The following is an 18,296-nucleotide window of genomic DNA, read 5'->3' as shown; positions in this document are numbered from 1 at the left end:
TTCGTTGGTAAGGTGGAGCGATATAATTTCTATTACCTAGGGAACGTTCATCGGTTAGCACGGAGCATTGAGAAGGTGATTGTTCAGGGACGTAATTTTTGCTTGGGGGGGTTATCATTATTCCTGACCAATGGTTTACCCCAATCAAGCACTTGGAGCTTGCTGGTGTTTGAGCAGAGTGTTTGCTAGATACAACACATTTTCTGACCAAGGAGGAAGTACCGATTTTATTGAAGGGAGTGTGTCATCAGGTTTGGGTCTTAATATCAACGGGGCCCCTGGTTTCTGCCATGGAAGCTAGTGGAGAAGGTTGAAATTTTAACAAGACGATAGCTGCGACTAGCCTTGTTGTACATAAATGACTGTAAGATTATTAATTCATGTTGAAGGAACGTTGTGTTTTATTTTCATGGTTTCTTCATTGTTATGGTTAAAAGATCTATTCATAATGACATGTTCCGTGCAGGACTTTTTTTGATGTATGGGGGAGGGCCCGAACTTCCAACTACTCTTGCTCTATGCTCATTGCACACAGAGATCATTGTTTTGAAAATTGTCATTGCGCATAACCTGATTCAGAAGGTGAGGTATTAGAGATGCCATGAGGAAATGCAGACAGAAAATGCAGAGTTTTCTGGCGCGTCAAAATAATACGCGAAATAACTGAACTTCATTCACGATAACTTCAAAGTAAGAGAACGGTTTCTGTACTATAAAAGCCCCTCATTTCGCTTCCCTCCTTCAACCCTCTTCCTTCGTTAACCTCTTCCTTGCCTTTTTTTCTTTTTTTCATTTTCATTACCTTTCCTGTTTCCCACTTTTGATTCCTGTATGAAGCTTTATAGCTTCTTGCTCTCTGTGATCGTATCGTTCCTTGCTTTCTGTTTCGCGTCTTTGGACCTTGAATACTTGAACCGTGGTCAGAACCTTCACTTCGCGTTCAAGATGACGGGTCCCGTCTTTTTCTGCGCGCGTCCTGGGGGAGGATTGACTCCGATGGTCCCCCTCGATGAGCTCCCCCCTACCATCTCTATCCGAGGTGTTCCTCGTACTATCTCCCCAGCTGATACCCAGGGAATGACGAGTTGTGGCATGGCCCGCCCTCGTGCTGAGCCATGGGCTGTTGAGGGAACTCCCATTGTGGCCGCCTCGAATCAGAATGATTTAATCGAGCTCAAGTCGGTTCTCATCAAAATAATCAGCGACAACTCTTTGCCCCTTCACCATCGGGGCATCATTCAGAACGCCATGAATCGCTGCTCGCTTCGAACCATTCCCGTTATTGAGGTAACCGGCCCAACTACCCAAGCTGCCGCTGTACCTGTTTCTACAAACCAGGGCACCAGTCTCTCTGGGAATGACCAGGTAAGCACATTGTCTTTCGTCAAATTCAACGTCACACTAACCCTCATGATAAAAGCCTGCTCCCATCCGTCGTGATCAGGATCAAGGTCCTAACCGTAAGAAGTACTGTTCATACTGGATCCGCCATGGCGAGTGCGACTATCTCCAGCAGGGTCAGTATCAGCCCCTCCTTCACGATTATATATACCCACAACTCCACAGACACATAAACTAACACTTTCAAATACAGGATGCATGTTCAAGCATGAAATGCCCCTGGAGCCTCGCCTCATCGAGGAATTGGGTCTTCGCGATATCCCGAGATGGTATCGTGAGAAGTTCAACGTTGCCAGCTTACTTCACGCAACTTATCAGCGGCCACAGGGCCAGCTCAGCACTGTTGATCGGCTCCACCAAAAGGCCATTGAGTTCAATGAAGCTTCAGCTGCGCCTCACGATCGTGGCAGCAATGCAGAAAATGCCAATCACCGTATCAACAACAACGGTCGATTCAAGACTCCTCGTGGTGCTCAAAATGGAAAAGCCCGCGGCAATGGTCGTACCCACAATGGTAACCGCAACATGAACCAGGCTGCCAATGCCATGCACAATACCAACGGCATGAGCCAGATGCACACTGAGACTACTAATGGCATGGGTCAGATGCACAATGTGCCTCGCAATATGACCCCGGACAACAGTACTAGTCCCGACAGTGTTATCAGCCACCTTTCCATGAAGACAGGTGCTCCCGATGATCTGAAGAAGACCACTATGATGAATAGTGTGTCAACCAACCCGGCCATCATTCCTGTCACGTCAGTTGCGCCTCCCACTCGCTTTGGGGCTGGGCCACTGGGATTTCATGGCTATCCGGTTCCCCACCGCGTGGAGAACAACAGCATGCGTCATGCTGCGTCCCTGTCAGGCCGCGGATCGATCAAGCCCCAAATGAACTATCTGGATGAAGACACTTCCAGTGACTCGGTCAACACCTGCAAATCCTCTAAAGCTGCCGGAATGCCGAAGATCCCTGATGTGTTTTGTCGTCGGCAGTCTCGCCGTATGTATGATTTCGGCTGCGACGGTGATGTGAAGAAGAAGTTGGGCGCGAACCCCGATGTTCTCACACCTATCGAGGAGACTGTCGAGTCCGACGTTGATGATACCGATGTACTTGAGCCTCTGCAGTTCAAGTCTGATATTCTCGAGGCTGGCGTTTTCCAATATGATGAGTGCCAATCTGTCCCGGTTCTTTCTACCATGGGAGCACTCCTCAAGAAGCTCCTCTCGAATTCCGAGGAAATTGACCCTCACCGGGTCCTTTTCAACTTCGGACCCATTGGTGAGGATGTAATTATTCCACCCAAGAGACAGTGCCCCAAGACTGGTACACTGATTGACACCAAAAATGTCGATGTCACTCCGGTCCCCGCGATGTACAAATTTGGCCAAAATGCCATGTACGACCGTTTCAACAAACAATAGTTACGACTGAAGATAGTATGTTCGAACAGGCTTCTTGCCGATTGAACATAGGTGTCACGATAAGGCAGAATGTCTCATTCTTATTCGAGCCCTCGTGTGTATTGCAATCTTTGGTCCGTGTTGTTTTGTTTCCTCTTTCGATCCTTGCTCTCGAATTCATGATGGTATTCACTCTATGTTTGCCTTTATGCTGTACCACCATGAAGTTCAGCCGCAACAATTTGACAACCTTTTGGGAGCTGGTTGGCTTTTACGAGTATCGCATGAGGATTGTCGCAAGGATAGTTCTCGCTATTTGCTCTCCAATGGTTCCACGATCTCAACAGTGATTTATGAACGACTTTCATGGTGATTCCCCATCTCTTTTGAATGATTTCAAACAATTTGACAGCGATCTACGAGCGACTGCTGTGATTATGGTGATTCCCCATTTCGTTTCTGCTCTGTTGTCTCTATCTTTTTCACGGTGTTCTATTTGCTTTTTTGCTTTCTTTTTATCTGCATTTACCCCTGTGCCCATTTCCCTTATTATTTTTTTCATTTCATGTTCACCGGTACTTTGTTGGCTGCATTTTATGTGGCCTGGGACCCATCTGGGACCCGAAGCTTTGTGACCGAGTTTCCGAATTTCTTATGTTTCGTGAATTTCTTTTGTTGTGTGTCCGCTTCTACTCCCTCTACCTGCCTGAGCCTTGGATTATTCCGAGGTTCTTTGCCGCGGGCCTCTTTCGTGGAGAGTGATTAAGTTCACAGGGGTTTAGTGCTATGGACTGCGAGATGTTGAGATCGAGATTGCATCGAGACACCCCTGCTGTGTTCTGCTTTTCGACTAATTTCCTCCAGTCATCGCTGTCACATCTTTTGCTTTTAAATTTATTCAGACAAATCTCTCTTCCTTATAAATTGTAGATAGTAGAGTGTAGATTAGTAGAGACTTGAAGCTCGGCCCGAGTCTGACGGTTCTTAGGGCTTGGCTACCGGATGCGTGGCTGTCAAAGATTAGAGATCAACAACTTAATCTACAGAATCAAGTGGGAGCGAGACACCAATAAATTTGGAAAAACAAAATGGCTATAGTACATCTAGAAAACATGAAGCCTGATAGGACTTTGAGAAATATGCGCCCGCGCCTCGCGAATGGGTTTATCCAACCAACACACCAGAGAAAGAGATCACGCCGCAAAGAAATGTACAGTGTCCACAGACACCTCACCGACGAAGCGGCTTCTTCGCACGACCCCCAACGTGAACAGCAACACGCTCCCGCTCTGCAGTAGCCTTGGCCTTTAGTGCGGGGTTGAATTCAGGAAGGGAAAGAACAGCATGTCCAACGATCTGGTTACCATCCACAATAGCCTCACGCTGCTTCTCAGCATTGTAGCGCTCCTCCCGTCGAGCGGCGAGCTGCCTCCGGCGCTCGTCGGTCATCTTCCAGGACTCAGGGAACTGGGGGCGGACCTTTGGCTTGTGGTGGCGAAGGTCAAGAGGGATATCGGCGAAAGCATCACCGGTCTTGGCCTCTTTAATGAGGGAGTTTACGAGGTCGGCGAGGTAACGCTTGTTTTGGGCGCGGGAGCCGAATTGTTCAGAGGACATGCGCACAATATCGGTTTGAGGGTTGTAGCGGGTGCCGACCAGCTTGAGGAAGGTTTGGCGCTGGGCTTCGGTCAAGTGCTTGGGTGTCAGGTCCTTAGAGGCAAGCTCAACGACGACCTTCGGTTCGGCAGGGTGCTGTTCACCCATGTAGGTAGTGTAACGGAAGCGGAGGATGTGGTTTTGGGGCGGCAGGGTGAAAGGGCTTGCGAGTTCTGCCGGAACAATTAGCAAACTACGGACAGCCACGAAGTATAAAATAATCAATCGTACTGCTGAGCATTGGCATGTCCCACGCCGCAATGCGAGCATATTCTCTCATCTCACGGTGCACCTCCATCGAGGCATGGGCCATGGAGGTAATTTCATCGTCATTGATTTCCTCGTCACCGTCTTCAACCAAGGCCAACTCGTCATCTTCATCCTCAGCCCAGAAGCCACGAGACTTGGTTCGGATATCCTCGAATCGCAGGTCCTCCTCCCTGTCGATCTGGTTTGACATCTTCTCAAGCTCCGCAAACACTGCGGTACGCTTGGAAACATCGTTGAAGTCGGCAACAATGCGGCGGTTCTCAGAGTCAAAAGCTGCGCGATCCTCCGGAGACATTAAATCATACATAGAGCGGGCTTCCTTGGAAAGGGATTCGGGGGAGTACTCGGGCATTGGCGGCAGGTCGGCTGGCTGCACGTCCTTGGGCGGAGGAGGAAGAACCGGGTCTTCGGAGACAGATCTGTACGGGGAAACTGAGAATTGGCGGGTATAGATCCATCCTGAGCCCCGCTGGGACAGGAGTCGAGTAGACCGTCCCAATGACCGTGTAGCTGAAGCCATTGTGGCGAGTGTAGACAGGAGGCTAGACGGCTATCTGCTTGTCGATGTTTTCCATCTCCAAGTCCGCTCCACGCTAAACCTTGCCGGGTTTGGATCACGTGATGTAGAACCAGTTCCAGATGGGCATAATCACGTGATGTAGATGTTATCGATAAGCTTCGGAGCCGATAAGCCGATAAGCCGATAAGTCGTGGATGATACAATGTTTAGACATTCAGACAGTTTCATCAATCCCAACCTCTTCCTCAGACTCACATTCTCATTGTGTAACTTCATCCTACCCTTCTTTATCGTATTCCTTACTTATGGTCATGAAAGTCTGCTTCGTGACTGTGGGGGCCACGGCGGCTTTTCCTGAACTCATCGCCGCAGTCGCCAACGAGCAGTTCTTTAAGCTGCTTGCTGAGAAGAGCTTCACTCATCTCTTTGTCCAATATGGAGCTCACGGACGTGAACAATTTGACTCATGCCTAGATGGGCATTACCCAGGCGATGCATTCTTCCATGGTATCGATGTGACAGGTTTTGACTTCCAGAAGGACCTGAGTGACTATATGGGCATGGCCATGGAGAAAAAGCCCTACAGTAGACCTCATCAACACCAGGAGCTTGGTCTGATGATCAGCCATGCTGGTAAGTGACCAACTCTCTGACTGCATCTTCGTGATTGTGGGGACTGTTCAAGGCCTGGAAATTGACGCAGATTAGGCACTGGAACAATCCTTGAGGGTCTGCGCTGTGGTTTACCGCTGATCATTGTGCCAAATCCCAAGCTGGCTGACAACCATCAGGAGGAACTAGCGATCCAAATGGAAACCCTTGGATATGGCGTTATGGCCCGGGCAGAGTGAGAACCCTCTGTAGATATACCCTGATCATTCATTTTCGTTAACCATGCACTAGAGATGTTATGTCGGCCATCGATAAAGCCACTGATCAACGTGTGAAGAGGTTCTCACCCATGAAGATTGAGAGCGCGGACAACATTATGCTTTCCTTGCATGACCAGCTCCAATATGTCGATTAAGCGTCCATCACACTCTTTGTCTGCAATAGGCGTTGTATGCATGTTTGTAGATTGCCCTACGATCAAAGCAACGCTTGGGCTTGGAGCTTTAGGGCTGTACCATGCGCTACAAGCTCTTTTCTGCAAATTCTTGTATTTAGCTAGGCGTTCATTGGTATGCGGGCGTTGCTTATGTCTGAAGTTGTGTTGTGCTGAATATGAATCCTCAAAAGATCCGGCAAACAATCTGGTGGTTTCATTCATTTTCTTTCAATCAAAAGTTACAAATTCACTTTTCTTGAAGAGATCAGCTCATGCGATTACTCTTGGTGGCACTCAAGTAAGCTTAAACTTGGCATTGGAACTATTCTCGAATACTTGAGTATACATCGAACCATGTCCAAATCGCGACGCAAATTAATGAATGTAGAATATTTTCAACCCAATTCTCTTTTTCTTCAGATATGAGCATCAAATACATTTTATACTAAAGTATAGAGTATATCGATTGAAGAAAATATTTACTAGCTTGGATGATTCATGTTGGGTTCTCAAGATCCGAGTGGATGTGTCTGCGGCGCCACCATTGGCCCAAGCTTCTTGTTGACAACTCCCCGACGCGAAAACATCCTTACCCCCTCGACGAGGTGAACCCCAGTTGACGACTATTACAATCATCCATGCCCTCTTGTCTTGGACATTGCTCTTAAACCCTCTGAGCTGCCGATCATAGGCCTTGGGGCCGTCTCATCACTCTCGCGCCTCAACCCCCGAACCTCCCCCGTTCACCACCCAACCCCCCGCAATGGCTGAGGCCACCCTACACAACGTGCCAATTGTCATTGACAACGGCAGTGGCACCATCCGAGCCGGCTTTGCAGGAGAGGAGATCCCATCATGTTACTTCCCCTCATTTGTCGGTCGTCCCAAACACCCGCGGGTCATGGCTGGCGGCCTCGAAGGCGACTCATTTATCGGGCAGCGCGCACAGGATCTCCGCGGCTTGTTGAAGATCCGGTATCCGCTCGAGCACGGAATCGTCACAAATTGGGAAGATATGGAGTCTATCTGGCATTATGTCTATGAGAACGAGCTGAAGACGCTGCCCGAGGAGCATCCTGTGCTGCTCACCGAACCTCCGCTAAACCCGCGCGCCAACCGCGATACCGCCGCCCAGCTGATGTTTGAGGCTTTCAACGTTCCAGCCCTGTACATGTCGATTCAGGCCGTGCTCTCTCTCTACGCGTCTGGGCGCACAACCGGTGTCGTTCTGGACTCCGGAGATGGTGTCTCCCATGCGGTGCCCGTGTTTGAAGGTTTCGCCATCCCCAATAGTATCCGCAGAATTGATGTCGCTGGTCGCGATGTTACAGAGCAGTTGCAATTACTCCTTCGGAAATCCGGCCATGTCTTGCACACTAGTGCTGAAAAGGAGGTTGTGCGAATGATTAAGGAGAAGGTCTGTTACGTGTCGCTGGACCCGAAGCGCGAGGAAAAAGAGTGGATGAATAGCTACCATAAGTCGGATGCTAAGGCAATTGACTATGTCCTGCCCGATGGACACAAGATCAAAGTGAGCAGACAGGACTAGCGTCATCTCTTCGCTGGGATTTATACTGATGTTATCTTTCTATAGATCGGTCAAGAACGTTACCGTGCCCCTGAAATCCTCTTTGACCCCGAATTGATCGGCCTTGAATACCCAGGTGTACACCAAATCGTCCAAGATGCTATCAGCCGTACGGACTTGGACTTGCGCAAGTCACTATACCTCAACATTGTGCTTTCTGGTGGTTCAACGCTCTGCAAAAACTTCCCAGACCGTCTTATGCGCGAAATTAAGCGTCTTGCCGTTGAGGACATGAAGATCCGAATCTCGGCGCCCGCAGAACGCAAGTACACCACCTGGATTGGTGGTAGCATTCTGGCTGGTCTCAGCACATTTAGAAAGGTATGGAGGATTATAGTTCCGATATATGGGATACAAGCTAACAGGATCGTGTGTACAGATGTGGGTAAGTGCGGACGAATGGCATGAGGACCCTGAGATCATTTTCAAGCGATTCGCATAGACGAGTTGTGGCCTCCACCAGGCGCCTGGCTCTTGCAAATTTGGCAAGACAACATCTACATCCCGATACCCTCAGCAAGAGGGGACTGTCTCCAGATCGATCACTGCTGTGCAGCAATCTTGGTTTCAAAGAGGGTTATGCGAAGCAGGTGATCAGCGATCGCCTGGAGACTTGCTGAGTCGTGCATAGTATCTGCGACTTTTGATACCCATCCCCCCATTCATATCCCCTAGATCTCCCATCCACGACATCACACTTGACATCTTCTGTTCACATCAATTTGTGCAAATAAACTTTCTTCTTGTGCTGGAGTCTTGAGGTTTATGCTAGATGATCACAATGGGCCAGACTTGTGCTTTAACAAGTCGCCCTGTCCAAACTTCGTCGTTGTAAATTAATCGCCCTTTTGAAATTTCAGATATTCTCTCGATGTTCTTGGACCACCTGAAGGGTCAATTTAGTCCTTCCATTTTGACTCATCGTATTCATCCATCAGTCGAGTGTAATCATCACCGGCTGCTGCCCATCCCTTAATACCTCCCTCCAGGACAAGGCTTTCCATTCCCTCATCCTTCTGTTCTTCCAGATATTCCGCAAACCAGCCAGCCGCACGTGGTCCACGGCCTCGGGAAGAGCCTGCATTCCTTTTGTTAGCTGGCTTCCTTTGGTGGAGTCGAGTCATACTGACCACAGTACCATACGACTTTGGAGATTTTGGCTTGCGAGAAAACAGAATAAAGAGCCGGAATGGTGGGATACAGGCTCTGTGCAGGAAGATTCAATGAACCTCGGATGGTACCGCCCTATGCATACGGATGTAAGAATGATAAACGAGCGTGGTAGAGATTCTGTACCTCAAAGTCCGTACGACGCAAATCAATGAGGATATAGTCTTTTCCGATCTTCTTGCCTTCCTTGAACCATCCAAGTAGGTCGAGGCAGGATATCGAGGCTGCAACAATCCTTGGTGCAGGGTAAGCTGCGTGCCACGGAAGGCATGCAGGTATTGCTGGAATCATTTCTTGTTTTGTCTCGTCCGTTCGTTGTGGGACTGACATTGAACACAACTTTGATGAATTGGGAAAAGGAAAATCGACGATATGCTACCCAATTAAAACAGCCAGTGTTCGAATTTTAGTACTTTTGTTGATATAGTCCATGGGTGGAGCACGAGCGATGAGCATGTCACTGCTCGTTGGTGATTGGTCAGTTCTAGGTTTTTCTCTCCACGGGCGTGATTGGCCACATTACCACTATAATTGAGGTCTTCCTGCAACTCGCAAGTCACTTATCTACTTTTCGATTTTGTTTCGTTGGTCTGCCGATGACAAATTTTCTGTAGAAATATTGTCTCCATATATTCGACCTTGATATCAAGCATGATTGCAGCAACACATCAAACAAATGTCCCTGAGGGACCTCAACTTGATGACCCAACATCGGAAAAACTGGCGTCAAGTCCCAGAGCCAATGATGTCGAAAAGCAAAGGACGAACGAGTCCGAGGAGCTCACTGAGAAACAATCAGCCTTCAAAAGTCTTGGGTGGTTAGATCGTTTTCTGGCTTTATGGATCTTCCTTGCGATGGCCATCGGGATCATACTGGGAAATTTTGTGGAAAATACAGGCCCTGCATTACAAAAGGGGAAGTTCGTCGGGGTTTCTGTTCCGATCGGTATTTTCTCGTCTGCTTTGTCAATTCTCAGCCTCAGCTAATCAGTATCAGCGGTCGGTCTTCTGGTTATGATGTATCCCATTCTTTGCAAAGTGCGATACGAATCTTTACACCATATCCTACGACAGCGTGGTATCTGGGTCCAGATTGCATTTAGTATCATTGTGAACTGGATCATTGCACCCTTCTTGATGGTAAGACCTTTCTAAATGCTATGGTGGAAATAGCTGACAATGTATGAACTAGCTGGCACTGGCGTGGGCTTTCCTACCTGATGAACCAGAGCTTCGGGAAGGACTGATTCTAGTCGGATTGGCTAGATGTATTGCTATGGTAAATCACCTTCTCCTAATACTGCGTCTGAACTATACTAACTTTTACTTGCTATAGGTCCTCATATGGACTGGCCTGGCTGGCGGGGATAGTGAATACTGCGCCATCCTCGTTGCGATAAACTCACTCCTGCAGATGGTGCTCTTCGCCCCCTTAGCCATCTTATTCATCAAGGTCATTGGCAACCCGAGTAGCCATATTACGCTCTCTTATACGACCGCTGCGAAAAGTGTAGCAGTGTTTCTCGGTATCCCACTAGGCGCGGCAATCGTCACTCGCATTACCCTTCGAAAGTTGGCCAGTCCACGTTGGTACGACCAGGTCTTCTTGAAGTGGGCCGGTCCGTGGTCACTGATTGGGCTTCTCTTCACGATCCTTGTTTTATTCGCTTCTCAAGGCCGTCAAGTGGTCCATCAGATTGTGTCCGTCATCCGAGTTGCCGCGCCTCTCATTGTCTACTTCATCATTGTTTTCTTCGTCACTCTTCTCGTGACTTACAAGCTTGGGTTTGGTTATAAGTTGGCTGCTACTCAGAGCTTCACTGCTGCCAGCAATAATTTCGAGCTTGCCATCGCTGTTGCGGTTGCAACTTTTGGTGCTGACAGCAATCAAGCACTGGCCTCGACTGTCGGGCCTTTGATTGAGGTTCCGGTACTGCTTGGGCTTGTCTATGTTGTCAAGTTTATAGCCAAACGGGCTGGTTGGAAGGACTGAAACAAAGGTGGATTGGATTGGAATGTTCATATCGCAACTCATGGGAGCTTTTTGGACTCTGTTTGCTGGTTGCTGCGTATCCTTTGGAACCTAATGAGTCAAATTGGAAGATCTAATTGTCCCCACGAAGCATGTTCTACTCTTTCATATATTTAATAATCTAATTTTAGTAATATGTGCCCTATTGTCCTATTGGTAAATTAAATCTCCTATCAGGATTCCAGCAGAGGCAATGACCATTGATGAATGGAAGTAAATTTGAACCAACTTGACCCATGTAAGCATTCCGAGGCTGTTGATTATCAATTTTATCCTTATATCTTGACAAATAGGACAAACAGGTCATTCGATGACAAACAGACTTAACGGTGACATACCAGCAAATGTGGAAAGTATGAGCCGCCCCCGCATGAAATGAAGTAGAAAACCACCCAATTAGACCCGTGATAGCACACTCAGTGCACGTTTAGACTTGATCGCTCCTAAATGAGCTTTGCTCTGGCCATGTCTTAAGTCGGCTGCATCTCTAATTTCTCCTCTTCTCTTCTCTCCTCTTCTCCCAACAGCAACGCCCGTGTTCTTTGCAGCTGCCTGCAATCATTCAAGCTTATATTCTCTCTTCCCCACTCTCCATCGCCGCTACCTCCCATCAAGACCTCTCCATCTCCGTCCTACCTAACCATAGGCGTCAACGAAATGAATTCAAAAGTTATCTATCGCTTTGTGCAAGACCGCTATGCAGGAGTCGCAAGCCAGACCAAAATTTCGTATAAAGAAGGAGACTATGAACGCAATGTCGCAAAGGCTTTTGGATATGACTTGGAGGATTTGCGTTCTATTCCAGAAACAGCGAATCTGGGTGTCAGCTGTGGGAACCCATTGGCATTGGCAAACATAAAAGAGGTAGGAGACTGTCGCCGTCTCACCCCTAGGTGCTGAGTTTAACACCAATCTGCAGGGCGAGGTTGTGATTGATCTAGGTAGTGGGGGAGGTATTGACGTGTTACTAGCCGCAAAGAAGGTCGGAGCGGAAGAAAAGGCTATTGGTATTGACATGACCAAGGTATGCCGGCTACTCCCTATTGAGCTCATTAACCTGATTGCTAAAGCTAGTAGGACATGCTAGACTTAGCACGTCAGAACGCCAGGAAAGCAGGTGTATCCAACGCATCCTTTATCGAAGCATTTATTACCTCTTTTCCGTTGCCACCTTCGACTGCTGATTGCATAGTCAGTAACTGTGTTGTGAATCTGGTGCCGGAAGTCGAAAAGCCTCTTGTCTTCCAGGAGATGTTTCGTCTGCTGAAGCCGGGAGGCAGGGTCGCAATTAGCGATATACTAGCAAAACAGGAGCTTCCGATGGATATCAAGACGGACCTTTCCTTGTATGTCGGATGCATCGCTGGTGCTAGCCAGGTCTGCGACTATGAGAGATACCTGAAAGGAGCTGGGTTTGAAGGTACTTATACTGCAGTCTGTCAAGACTTCGTATGATTCTGTGTTAATACCTGACTCGCAGATATGTTGATATTGAACACCCGAGGTGATCTCAATCTGTACAAGGGAATTTGGCAGAGGGAAGAAGGCAATGGAATAGGTTCTACTGGCTCGTGTTGCAACCGGGTGGAACCAAGTACAAGCGCGAAACAAATGTCTGATGTGGACTTTAACTTCTGGGCTGGTGAGTCGATCAACAAAGGAATCTACATGACACAGCGCTGACGATGTACGCTTCACAAGGCTCCTTCAAGATCTTTGCCATCAAGCCCGATCTTCATGATTAAGGGTACCTACATGTAGACTTAGGGTATTGAATAGGCCATATAAGCAGGATTCGAAGGCTAGATGGCAGTTCCCATCACTTACCACCGGCATTATCGAAATCGGCCTGCCCATTGCACTAAATCCTTCTTCCTAGCCTCATTGTCCAGTCCTGCATTAAGACGGATCATTAATTGAGCTAGTCGTCTTCAATTGAGAATTATGGTATCAATGCTTCATAAATTGTATTGTGTATTCCTAGTCAAGTACGCAGTGGCGTCGGTTCTTCAACTTTCTTCTCACTCTGCGTGTGTTCTCTTTGCGCTCTAGACTTTCCATACTCGATGAATACATGGCGGTTAGTAAGTAACTTCGAGCATTTCTGTACCGCCTGCTGTCTTCTCATCCTCTCTGTCAAGATGATATCTCAGAAAGAAGGGCAAACAGAACCTCATTATCAACCCTACACTTCTCTGATTGTGTGCGACCCTGTCTGAAGCCACGACAAAGCTTGCTATCAATTTCTGATTCACTGTATCGTCTCTTGTTGGATTGCAGGATCAGTCGATAAGCAATAGAACAAAGGATGGTTCTATCCTCACTAGCCATTTCATCGGTCAACACAGGCCAAAGTGTTAGAGAAGATATAGCTTGGGAACTAGTGCTGGTCGATGCCTTGAGCTCTGTTGTGCATATAGGTGACCAGAAATGTGGTAAAATCGGAAAGGATGAAGTAGGCGTATTGACTTTCGCGTCATATATGGATGTAGTAGAGCCGGAGAGAATTCGGTCACTGGCGATAAAATTGTCGACTTCAGCACCGTTTGAATTGAGTAGTAGAGAGTTTTCGTCACGGCTAGGGAGCTCATATAATGTCTCCTCTTCAGAAACCTGTATTTACTTAGTCATGCTTGCAATCTTACTAGGAAACTTGAAGTCTAGGATGAAACCATTTACACGTACCTCCCTTTGGAGAATTCCAGGCTCAGCATTAACGCGTGAAATCCTTTGCGTTTGATTCAAGAGATCTTCGCGATCTATCTCAAGATCATTCGCCCCATCTGCGAGACTATTGCTTTGATCATTTTCACTGATGTTCGATAAGCGAAGTAATTTTCTCAGTATTTCGTTCTCCTGTCGAAGTGTATGTGCTGTAGCTTGAAGCTTCGCAAAGTCCGCACTACATTGAATTCTTTCATTTTCATAAAGCTCCAGTTTCTGCTCGAGCTCTGCAAGGTAATCTCGCCTGCGTTCCCGGCACTTTCGCTGGTTATTGCGGACTCGAGCTAGATCTTCGGCCTAGAAGGTATCTTTGAGATTAATTGAGATTTAGCGAATCGCGCCTCTGGCAACAGACCTTTGACTTCTTGGGTCGAGGCATCGATTGTATACTTTTGATCTCACGACAAGCGGAAGTTCAAAGACTAAGCGGGGCAACCTTGAAATGAGATCCACGTGGTGGTGTGCATTAGTACAGTGCAAATGTACACTGCTTTATCTTGACCAATCAGCGTTCGCCAGTGACATGCTTCATCTATATATCTTTTTTTGCTTCCTGTATTTGATTTCGCTTTCCCTTCCCCATCTAATCCATGCTTTATCATCATCCGCAAACCCTTTATACGGCATCGAGACCGATTGTCTCGATGCCCATTTCTACTGCGATCAACGTTCTCCAAAAGCATGTCTTCCGCTACTCCGCAACAAGGGATTTCTGATATACGCCAAACGGATCTCACCTATCGATCTCTGGCATTGTCTCCAAGCGAAGATGATCCAGATACACGCCAGAAGTACCGGCCATTCATTCTTGACAACGATGCCAATGCCACCGAAGACTGGGTCAACAACTTGGATCTGACTACCGCTTTCAACATGGCCGAGCAGGACTTACAAAACACAAAAGAGAGACTCAGGGTCTTGGTACTTTATGGCAGTCTCAGAAAAAAGTCCTATTCACGTCTAGTCGCATTCGAAGCCTCTCGTATCCTGTTTCGGCTCGGTTGCGACGTGCGAGTCTTCGATCCCGAGAGTCTGCCAGTGAAGAGTGAAAACGCAGATCACCCGAAAGTACAGGAACTCCGTGAACTCAGTGCTTGGAGTAACGGACATCTTTGGGTCTCGCCAGAGCAACACGGTAACCTTGTGAGTCGCCTCTCTCTAACCCAATGCTCAATAGAACAATTACTTACTCTTGCATCTTATCCAATGCTAGACCGCAGTTTTCAAGAACCAAATCGATTGGATCCCTTTGAGCACAGGAAGTGTTCGTCCCACTCAGGGCCGAACACTAGCTATTGCTCAGGTGTGTGGTGGATCTCAATCGTTCAATGCCGTCAATTCTTTACGTATACTTGGTCGATGGATGCGCATGTTCACTATCCCGAATCAATCCTCAATCCCGAGGGCTTATACACAATTTATTGACGAAGGTCAACCAGGGGATCAGCGGCTATTGCCTAGTGGCAATCGAGATCGGTTGGTGGATTGCATGGAGGAATTTGTCAAATATACTATTCTAATGCGGCCGCATATGGATCTTTTTGGAGATCGGTTTAGCGAACGGGAAGAGAGGAGATTAAAAGAGATCAAGGCAAATGCCACTAAATAGAGCTGGGTAGATTGAATAATAGACATTGACTTTAACTAGAGCTCCTAGCAATAGATGAAGACGACTGAAGGCCAAAAAACATTGCCTGTTTTTTACTAAGAAACAAAAAAAAAAGTGGATAAAGCACAAACACTGGATCAGGTACATATCAGCAACCACTAGAAAAACAGGGGAAAAAATCTGGAATTTGCAAGGCGAAACTAATGTAAGAAAAATTGTTCTAGACAGCTAAGACATGGAAAATTTCCATCGAAGCCCATCGGTAGCGATCGCCTAAACACGGCTACCACGTTACTGTACGACCCACGCCACTATGTCGCCATCGGCCAGTCTCCACCGAAACCAAAGGAATCACGTTTCAGCTATGAGTCCACCATACAAGAAAAATTCAAGTTTAAAATAGAAAAATTACGAAAGACCAAATTGAGAGTCATTGAATACCGCCAAGGAGAGCGTGTAATTCCATTGTTATGCCCAGGGCTAGAAAGTAGTGACCAAGGGTCGCGATAGGGGGAATATGAATAAAAGACAAAGGAGACAAAAACACAGGCTAAAAGAGAAAAATACATGACTCCAGATGGATGCGACGAGACATTCGATAAAGTTGAGAGTCGAAATAGGCCACATAAGACGCCATCCTTGGAAATAGTTTGAAAGGTTGAAAGAAAATAGACCGATCTTTGAGGACCCGGCGCGATGCTAGTATTGAGGACCACGAATGGTCAAACCCAAGAACAAGGAACGCCGTTCCCATGATGATTGGAGTGAGGATTTCTCTGAAAGCAATGCGATAGTCGCAAGTGGGTATCGGCGACGGAGTAAATCAGGAATCATAATCGACGGAAGGGATGGATCGCTTGAATCGCGAGATCGAATCAACAGCCCGTAGGATTCTTCCATAGTCAAGGTCGGAGCCCGAGATTAAACGAGATAGGGGAAGGCGAAAGCAAGAAAGCAGAAGAACTTTTGTTGTTTTGTCGTAAAGGTGTCGTGATATCATGAAGAGCTGATGAAAGTTCATCTATGCGGTGCCCTTGAGCTTGCCCCATCCCTTCTCCAGGCCTCGGCGGGCCATGTCGCGAGCGCGGTCGGCCACGGATCCGGTACTGCTGTTGGTAGAAGTGCTGGCAGCGGAGAACTTGCGACTGAGGCTGTAGTTGCTGCTGGAGTCGTCGCCGCGACAGATCATGTTGCCAGCACCACCACGACCAACGTGGTAGACGGGGGCGGCGCGGCGGAGGTCGCGCTCAAGCTCCTCGTCGAAGCTGAAGATGGCGCGCTCGGAGCTGGCGTGGACGTTGCCGGCGCCACCACGGCCAGAGGTGAAGGTCGAGGGGGAGAGCGCGAGTCAAGGCGAGTCAACGAAGCCGGACCAGTTGCGGTGCGAGATTCGGTGGTCTTGGTGTTCTTGAGGCTCACCACATTTCCGGAGCCTCCACGGCCAGTGAAAACAGCGGGACGAGTGGAGTGAGGCACCGAAGGGTGAGGCTCAACGACGCGGTAATTTGAAGCCATGATTAAATATGTGGATAGAGTAAAAGCTGCAAGAGCTATGAGAAGGTCACGTCCATGTGGGTAAGTTCACGATATTGAAGAAGTCTGCAATGGACCCAGACATGGCGGGACCAGATTCTTATATAGTAATTAGTAGTTGGGGCCATAGAGTCATTTGCATTCACGACATCCACGGGTCACACGGTGTGTAGGAGTGGGGCGTTTAATTGTGTGGAGTAATTTTGGTGGATTTTTGAATTTTCTGTTTCTGTAGCGTCATCGCTATGTTAGAGCGGCATGCTGCAATCGCTGGATTGGGTTGGCGGTGGATCTGAGTCATCCATCTCGATGCTGCAGCAACGAGCCCTGTGGCCAAATGACCGGGCTCCATTGGTTGAAAAGTTTTCCCTGCTCCACTCTCTTCCAGTTGCTGCTTTAACCCACGGTCGCTGGCCTGGATCATCTGACTGGATCCTCCACACCAATAATAGTCGCTCACACGTAACAGAAACTACAGCTGGCGCCAATCAGCGTCCGCGGCGTCTAAAAACAGGGATGAGCGGCGGTTTTCTGGGGGTAATGAAAACCCCAAAGGGGAATCCTACCAAAGAAAAAAACCTCATTCTCTCCACAATTTGGAAACGATACATTACGTTCACCGCACCTCGTGGTCTGGTTCGGATCTCTCGCTTTACGTTGATTCAGGCCCAAGTGTCGCCATTGCCCCGTGTGACAGTCCCACGACACTGACTGGTTCAAACATTGCATCATCCCGGCCCGAATGACTTCTATTATAGGACATAGCTATAGTCCAGAATGCCTATAGAGGTCTGATACTGTTGTGCTACCGTCTAAGCAATGAGGCATTTGCAAATGGCCCAAATTTGCATTTTATCTTCTTTGTCTCATTTTCTACTGTGCGCAATAATCAGCAGTTGGCCTCTTCAGCTCAAAAAAAACTACGTACGTAAAGTCTATACATTCAAATTTTCAGGGGCCCGCTGATCCCAGCACAATGACTCCATGTGCGGGATAATTTCTCCCTCTAGTTCTGTCGATCCGGTCTAGGGCCTCACGCTAGCCCACACGGTACCTGAGATCCTCACTAACAATTCACGCAATTCATGCCCACAGCCTCCAAATAATGAACTATAGGTTTTGCCCAGATGCCGAGAAAATAATATCAAAGCATGACCGACGCCACAGAGGCAATGCCCCTTTCTCGCCCCTTACGACTCTGTTCTAATACTCGAATTTCAGTAATGTTACCATGCCAGGAACCATCCGGAACAGGTAAAGCGTTCCCCAGACAAACAAGGAAAACGGGAAACAAAAAAGAAAAATTGAAAAAGAAAAAAAAATGACGAAACCAAG

The 18,296-nt window shown here is 47.8% G+C and overlaps 10 protein-coding genes across 10 annotated transcripts; 6 read left to right on the top strand and 4 right to left on the bottom strand.

Moving 5' to 3' along the window:
• Nucleotides 1-831: 831 nt before the first annotated feature.
• Nucleotides 832-2,832, top strand: N7484_011300 (uncharacterized protein; the record flags this gene model as incomplete). Its single annotated transcript, XM_057121687.1, has 3 exons — nt 832-1,365; nt 1,421-1,517; nt 1,595-2,832. The coding sequence occupies 3 exons, from the start codon at nt 832-834 to the stop codon at nt 2,830-2,832; spliced, it is 1,869 nt and encodes a 622-aa protein (XP_056967441.1).
• A 1,209-nt stretch (nt 2,833-4,041) lies between these two features.
• On the bottom strand, nt 4,042-5,257 carry N7484_011299 (mitochondrial 37S ribosomal protein mS35; the record flags this gene model as incomplete). The annotated part of the gene is made up of 2 exons (XM_057121686.1): nt 4,042-4,640; nt 4,699-5,257. The coding sequence occupies 2 exons, from the start codon at nt 5,255-5,257 to the stop codon at nt 4,042-4,044; spliced, it is 1,158 nt and encodes a 385-aa protein (XP_056967440.1).
• Nucleotides 5,258-5,562: 305 nt separating this feature from the next.
• Nucleotides 5,563-6,284, top strand: alg13 (N-acetylglucosaminyldiphosphodolichol N-acetylglucosaminyltransferase catalytic subunit ALG13; the record flags this gene model as incomplete). The annotated part of the gene is made up of 3 exons (XM_057121685.1): nt 5,563-5,890; nt 5,966-6,104; nt 6,161-6,284. 3 exons carry the CDS (start codon nt 5,563-5,565, stop codon nt 6,282-6,284), a joined length of 591 nt encoding a protein of 196 aa, XP_056967439.1.
• Nucleotides 6,285-7,068: 784 nt separating this feature from the next.
• On the top strand, nt 7,069-8,335 carry N7484_011297 (actin-related protein ArpA; the record flags this gene model as incomplete). Its single annotated transcript, XM_057121684.1, has 3 exons — nt 7,069-7,836; nt 7,900-8,214; nt 8,273-8,335. 3 exons carry the CDS (start codon nt 7,069-7,071, stop codon nt 8,333-8,335), a joined length of 1,146 nt encoding a protein of 381 aa, XP_056967438.1.
• Nucleotides 8,336-8,792: 457 nt separating this feature from the next.
• N7484_011296 (Rhodanese-like domain-containing protein) lies at nt 8,793-9,393 on the bottom strand (the record flags this gene model as incomplete). Its single annotated transcript, XM_057121683.1, has 3 exons — nt 8,793-8,971; nt 9,024-9,138; nt 9,190-9,393. 3 exons carry the CDS (start codon nt 9,391-9,393, stop codon nt 8,793-8,795), a joined length of 498 nt encoding a protein of 165 aa, XP_056967437.1.
• Nucleotides 9,394-9,714: 321 nt separating this feature from the next.
• On the top strand, nt 9,715-11,056 carry N7484_011295 (arsenic resistance protein; the record flags this gene model as incomplete). The annotated part of the gene is made up of 4 exons (XM_057121682.1): nt 9,715-10,009; nt 10,061-10,203; nt 10,256-10,342; nt 10,400-11,056. The coding sequence occupies 4 exons, from the start codon at nt 9,715-9,717 to the stop codon at nt 11,054-11,056; spliced, it is 1,182 nt and encodes a 393-aa protein (XP_056967436.1).
• Nucleotides 11,057-11,752: 696 nt separating this feature from the next.
• N7484_011294 (UbiE/COQ5 family methyltransferase) lies at nt 11,753-12,840 on the top strand (the record flags this gene model as incomplete). Its single annotated transcript, XM_057121681.1, has 5 exons — nt 11,753-11,959; nt 12,015-12,119; nt 12,173-12,515; nt 12,576-12,737; nt 12,797-12,840. 5 exons carry the CDS (start codon nt 11,753-11,755, stop codon nt 12,838-12,840), a joined length of 861 nt encoding a protein of 286 aa, XP_056967435.1.
• Nucleotides 12,841-13,231: 391 nt separating this feature from the next.
• Nucleotides 13,232-14,198, bottom strand: N7484_011293 (bZIP transcription factor; the record flags this gene model as incomplete). Its single annotated transcript, XM_057121680.1, has 3 exons — nt 13,232-13,708; nt 13,781-14,116; nt 14,175-14,198. 3 exons carry the CDS (start codon nt 14,196-14,198, stop codon nt 13,232-13,234), a joined length of 837 nt encoding a protein of 278 aa, XP_056967434.1.
• Nucleotides 14,199-14,500: 302 nt separating this feature from the next.
• Nucleotides 14,501-15,428, top strand: N7484_011292 (uncharacterized protein; the record flags this gene model as incomplete). Its single annotated transcript, XM_057121679.1, has 2 exons — nt 14,501-14,962; nt 15,033-15,428. The coding sequence occupies 2 exons, from the start codon at nt 14,501-14,503 to the stop codon at nt 15,426-15,428; spliced, it is 858 nt and encodes a 285-aa protein (XP_056967433.1).
• A 1,021-nt stretch (nt 15,429-16,449) lies between these two features.
• On the bottom strand, nt 16,450-16,943 carry N7484_011291 (DUF3602 domain-containing protein; the record flags this gene model as incomplete). The annotated part of the gene is given in 2 exon segments (XM_057121678.1): nt 16,450-16,714; nt 16,726-16,943. 2 exon segments carry the CDS (start codon nt 16,941-16,943, stop codon nt 16,450-16,452), a joined length of 483 nt encoding a protein of 160 aa, XP_056967432.1.
• Nucleotides 16,944-18,296: the final 1,353 nt, after the last annotated feature.

This window comes from Penicillium longicatenatum, assembly GCF_028827895.1.
Source record: "Penicillium longicatenatum strain IBT 33135 chromosome Unknown contig_7_segment0_segment0, whole genome shotgun sequence".
Lineage (NCBI taxonomy): Eukaryota > Fungi > Ascomycota > Eurotiomycetes > Eurotiales > Aspergillaceae > Penicillium > Penicillium longicatenatum.
Note: the sequence above shows the minus strand (reverse complement) of the source record. Positions and strands in the feature narration are given on the sequence as shown.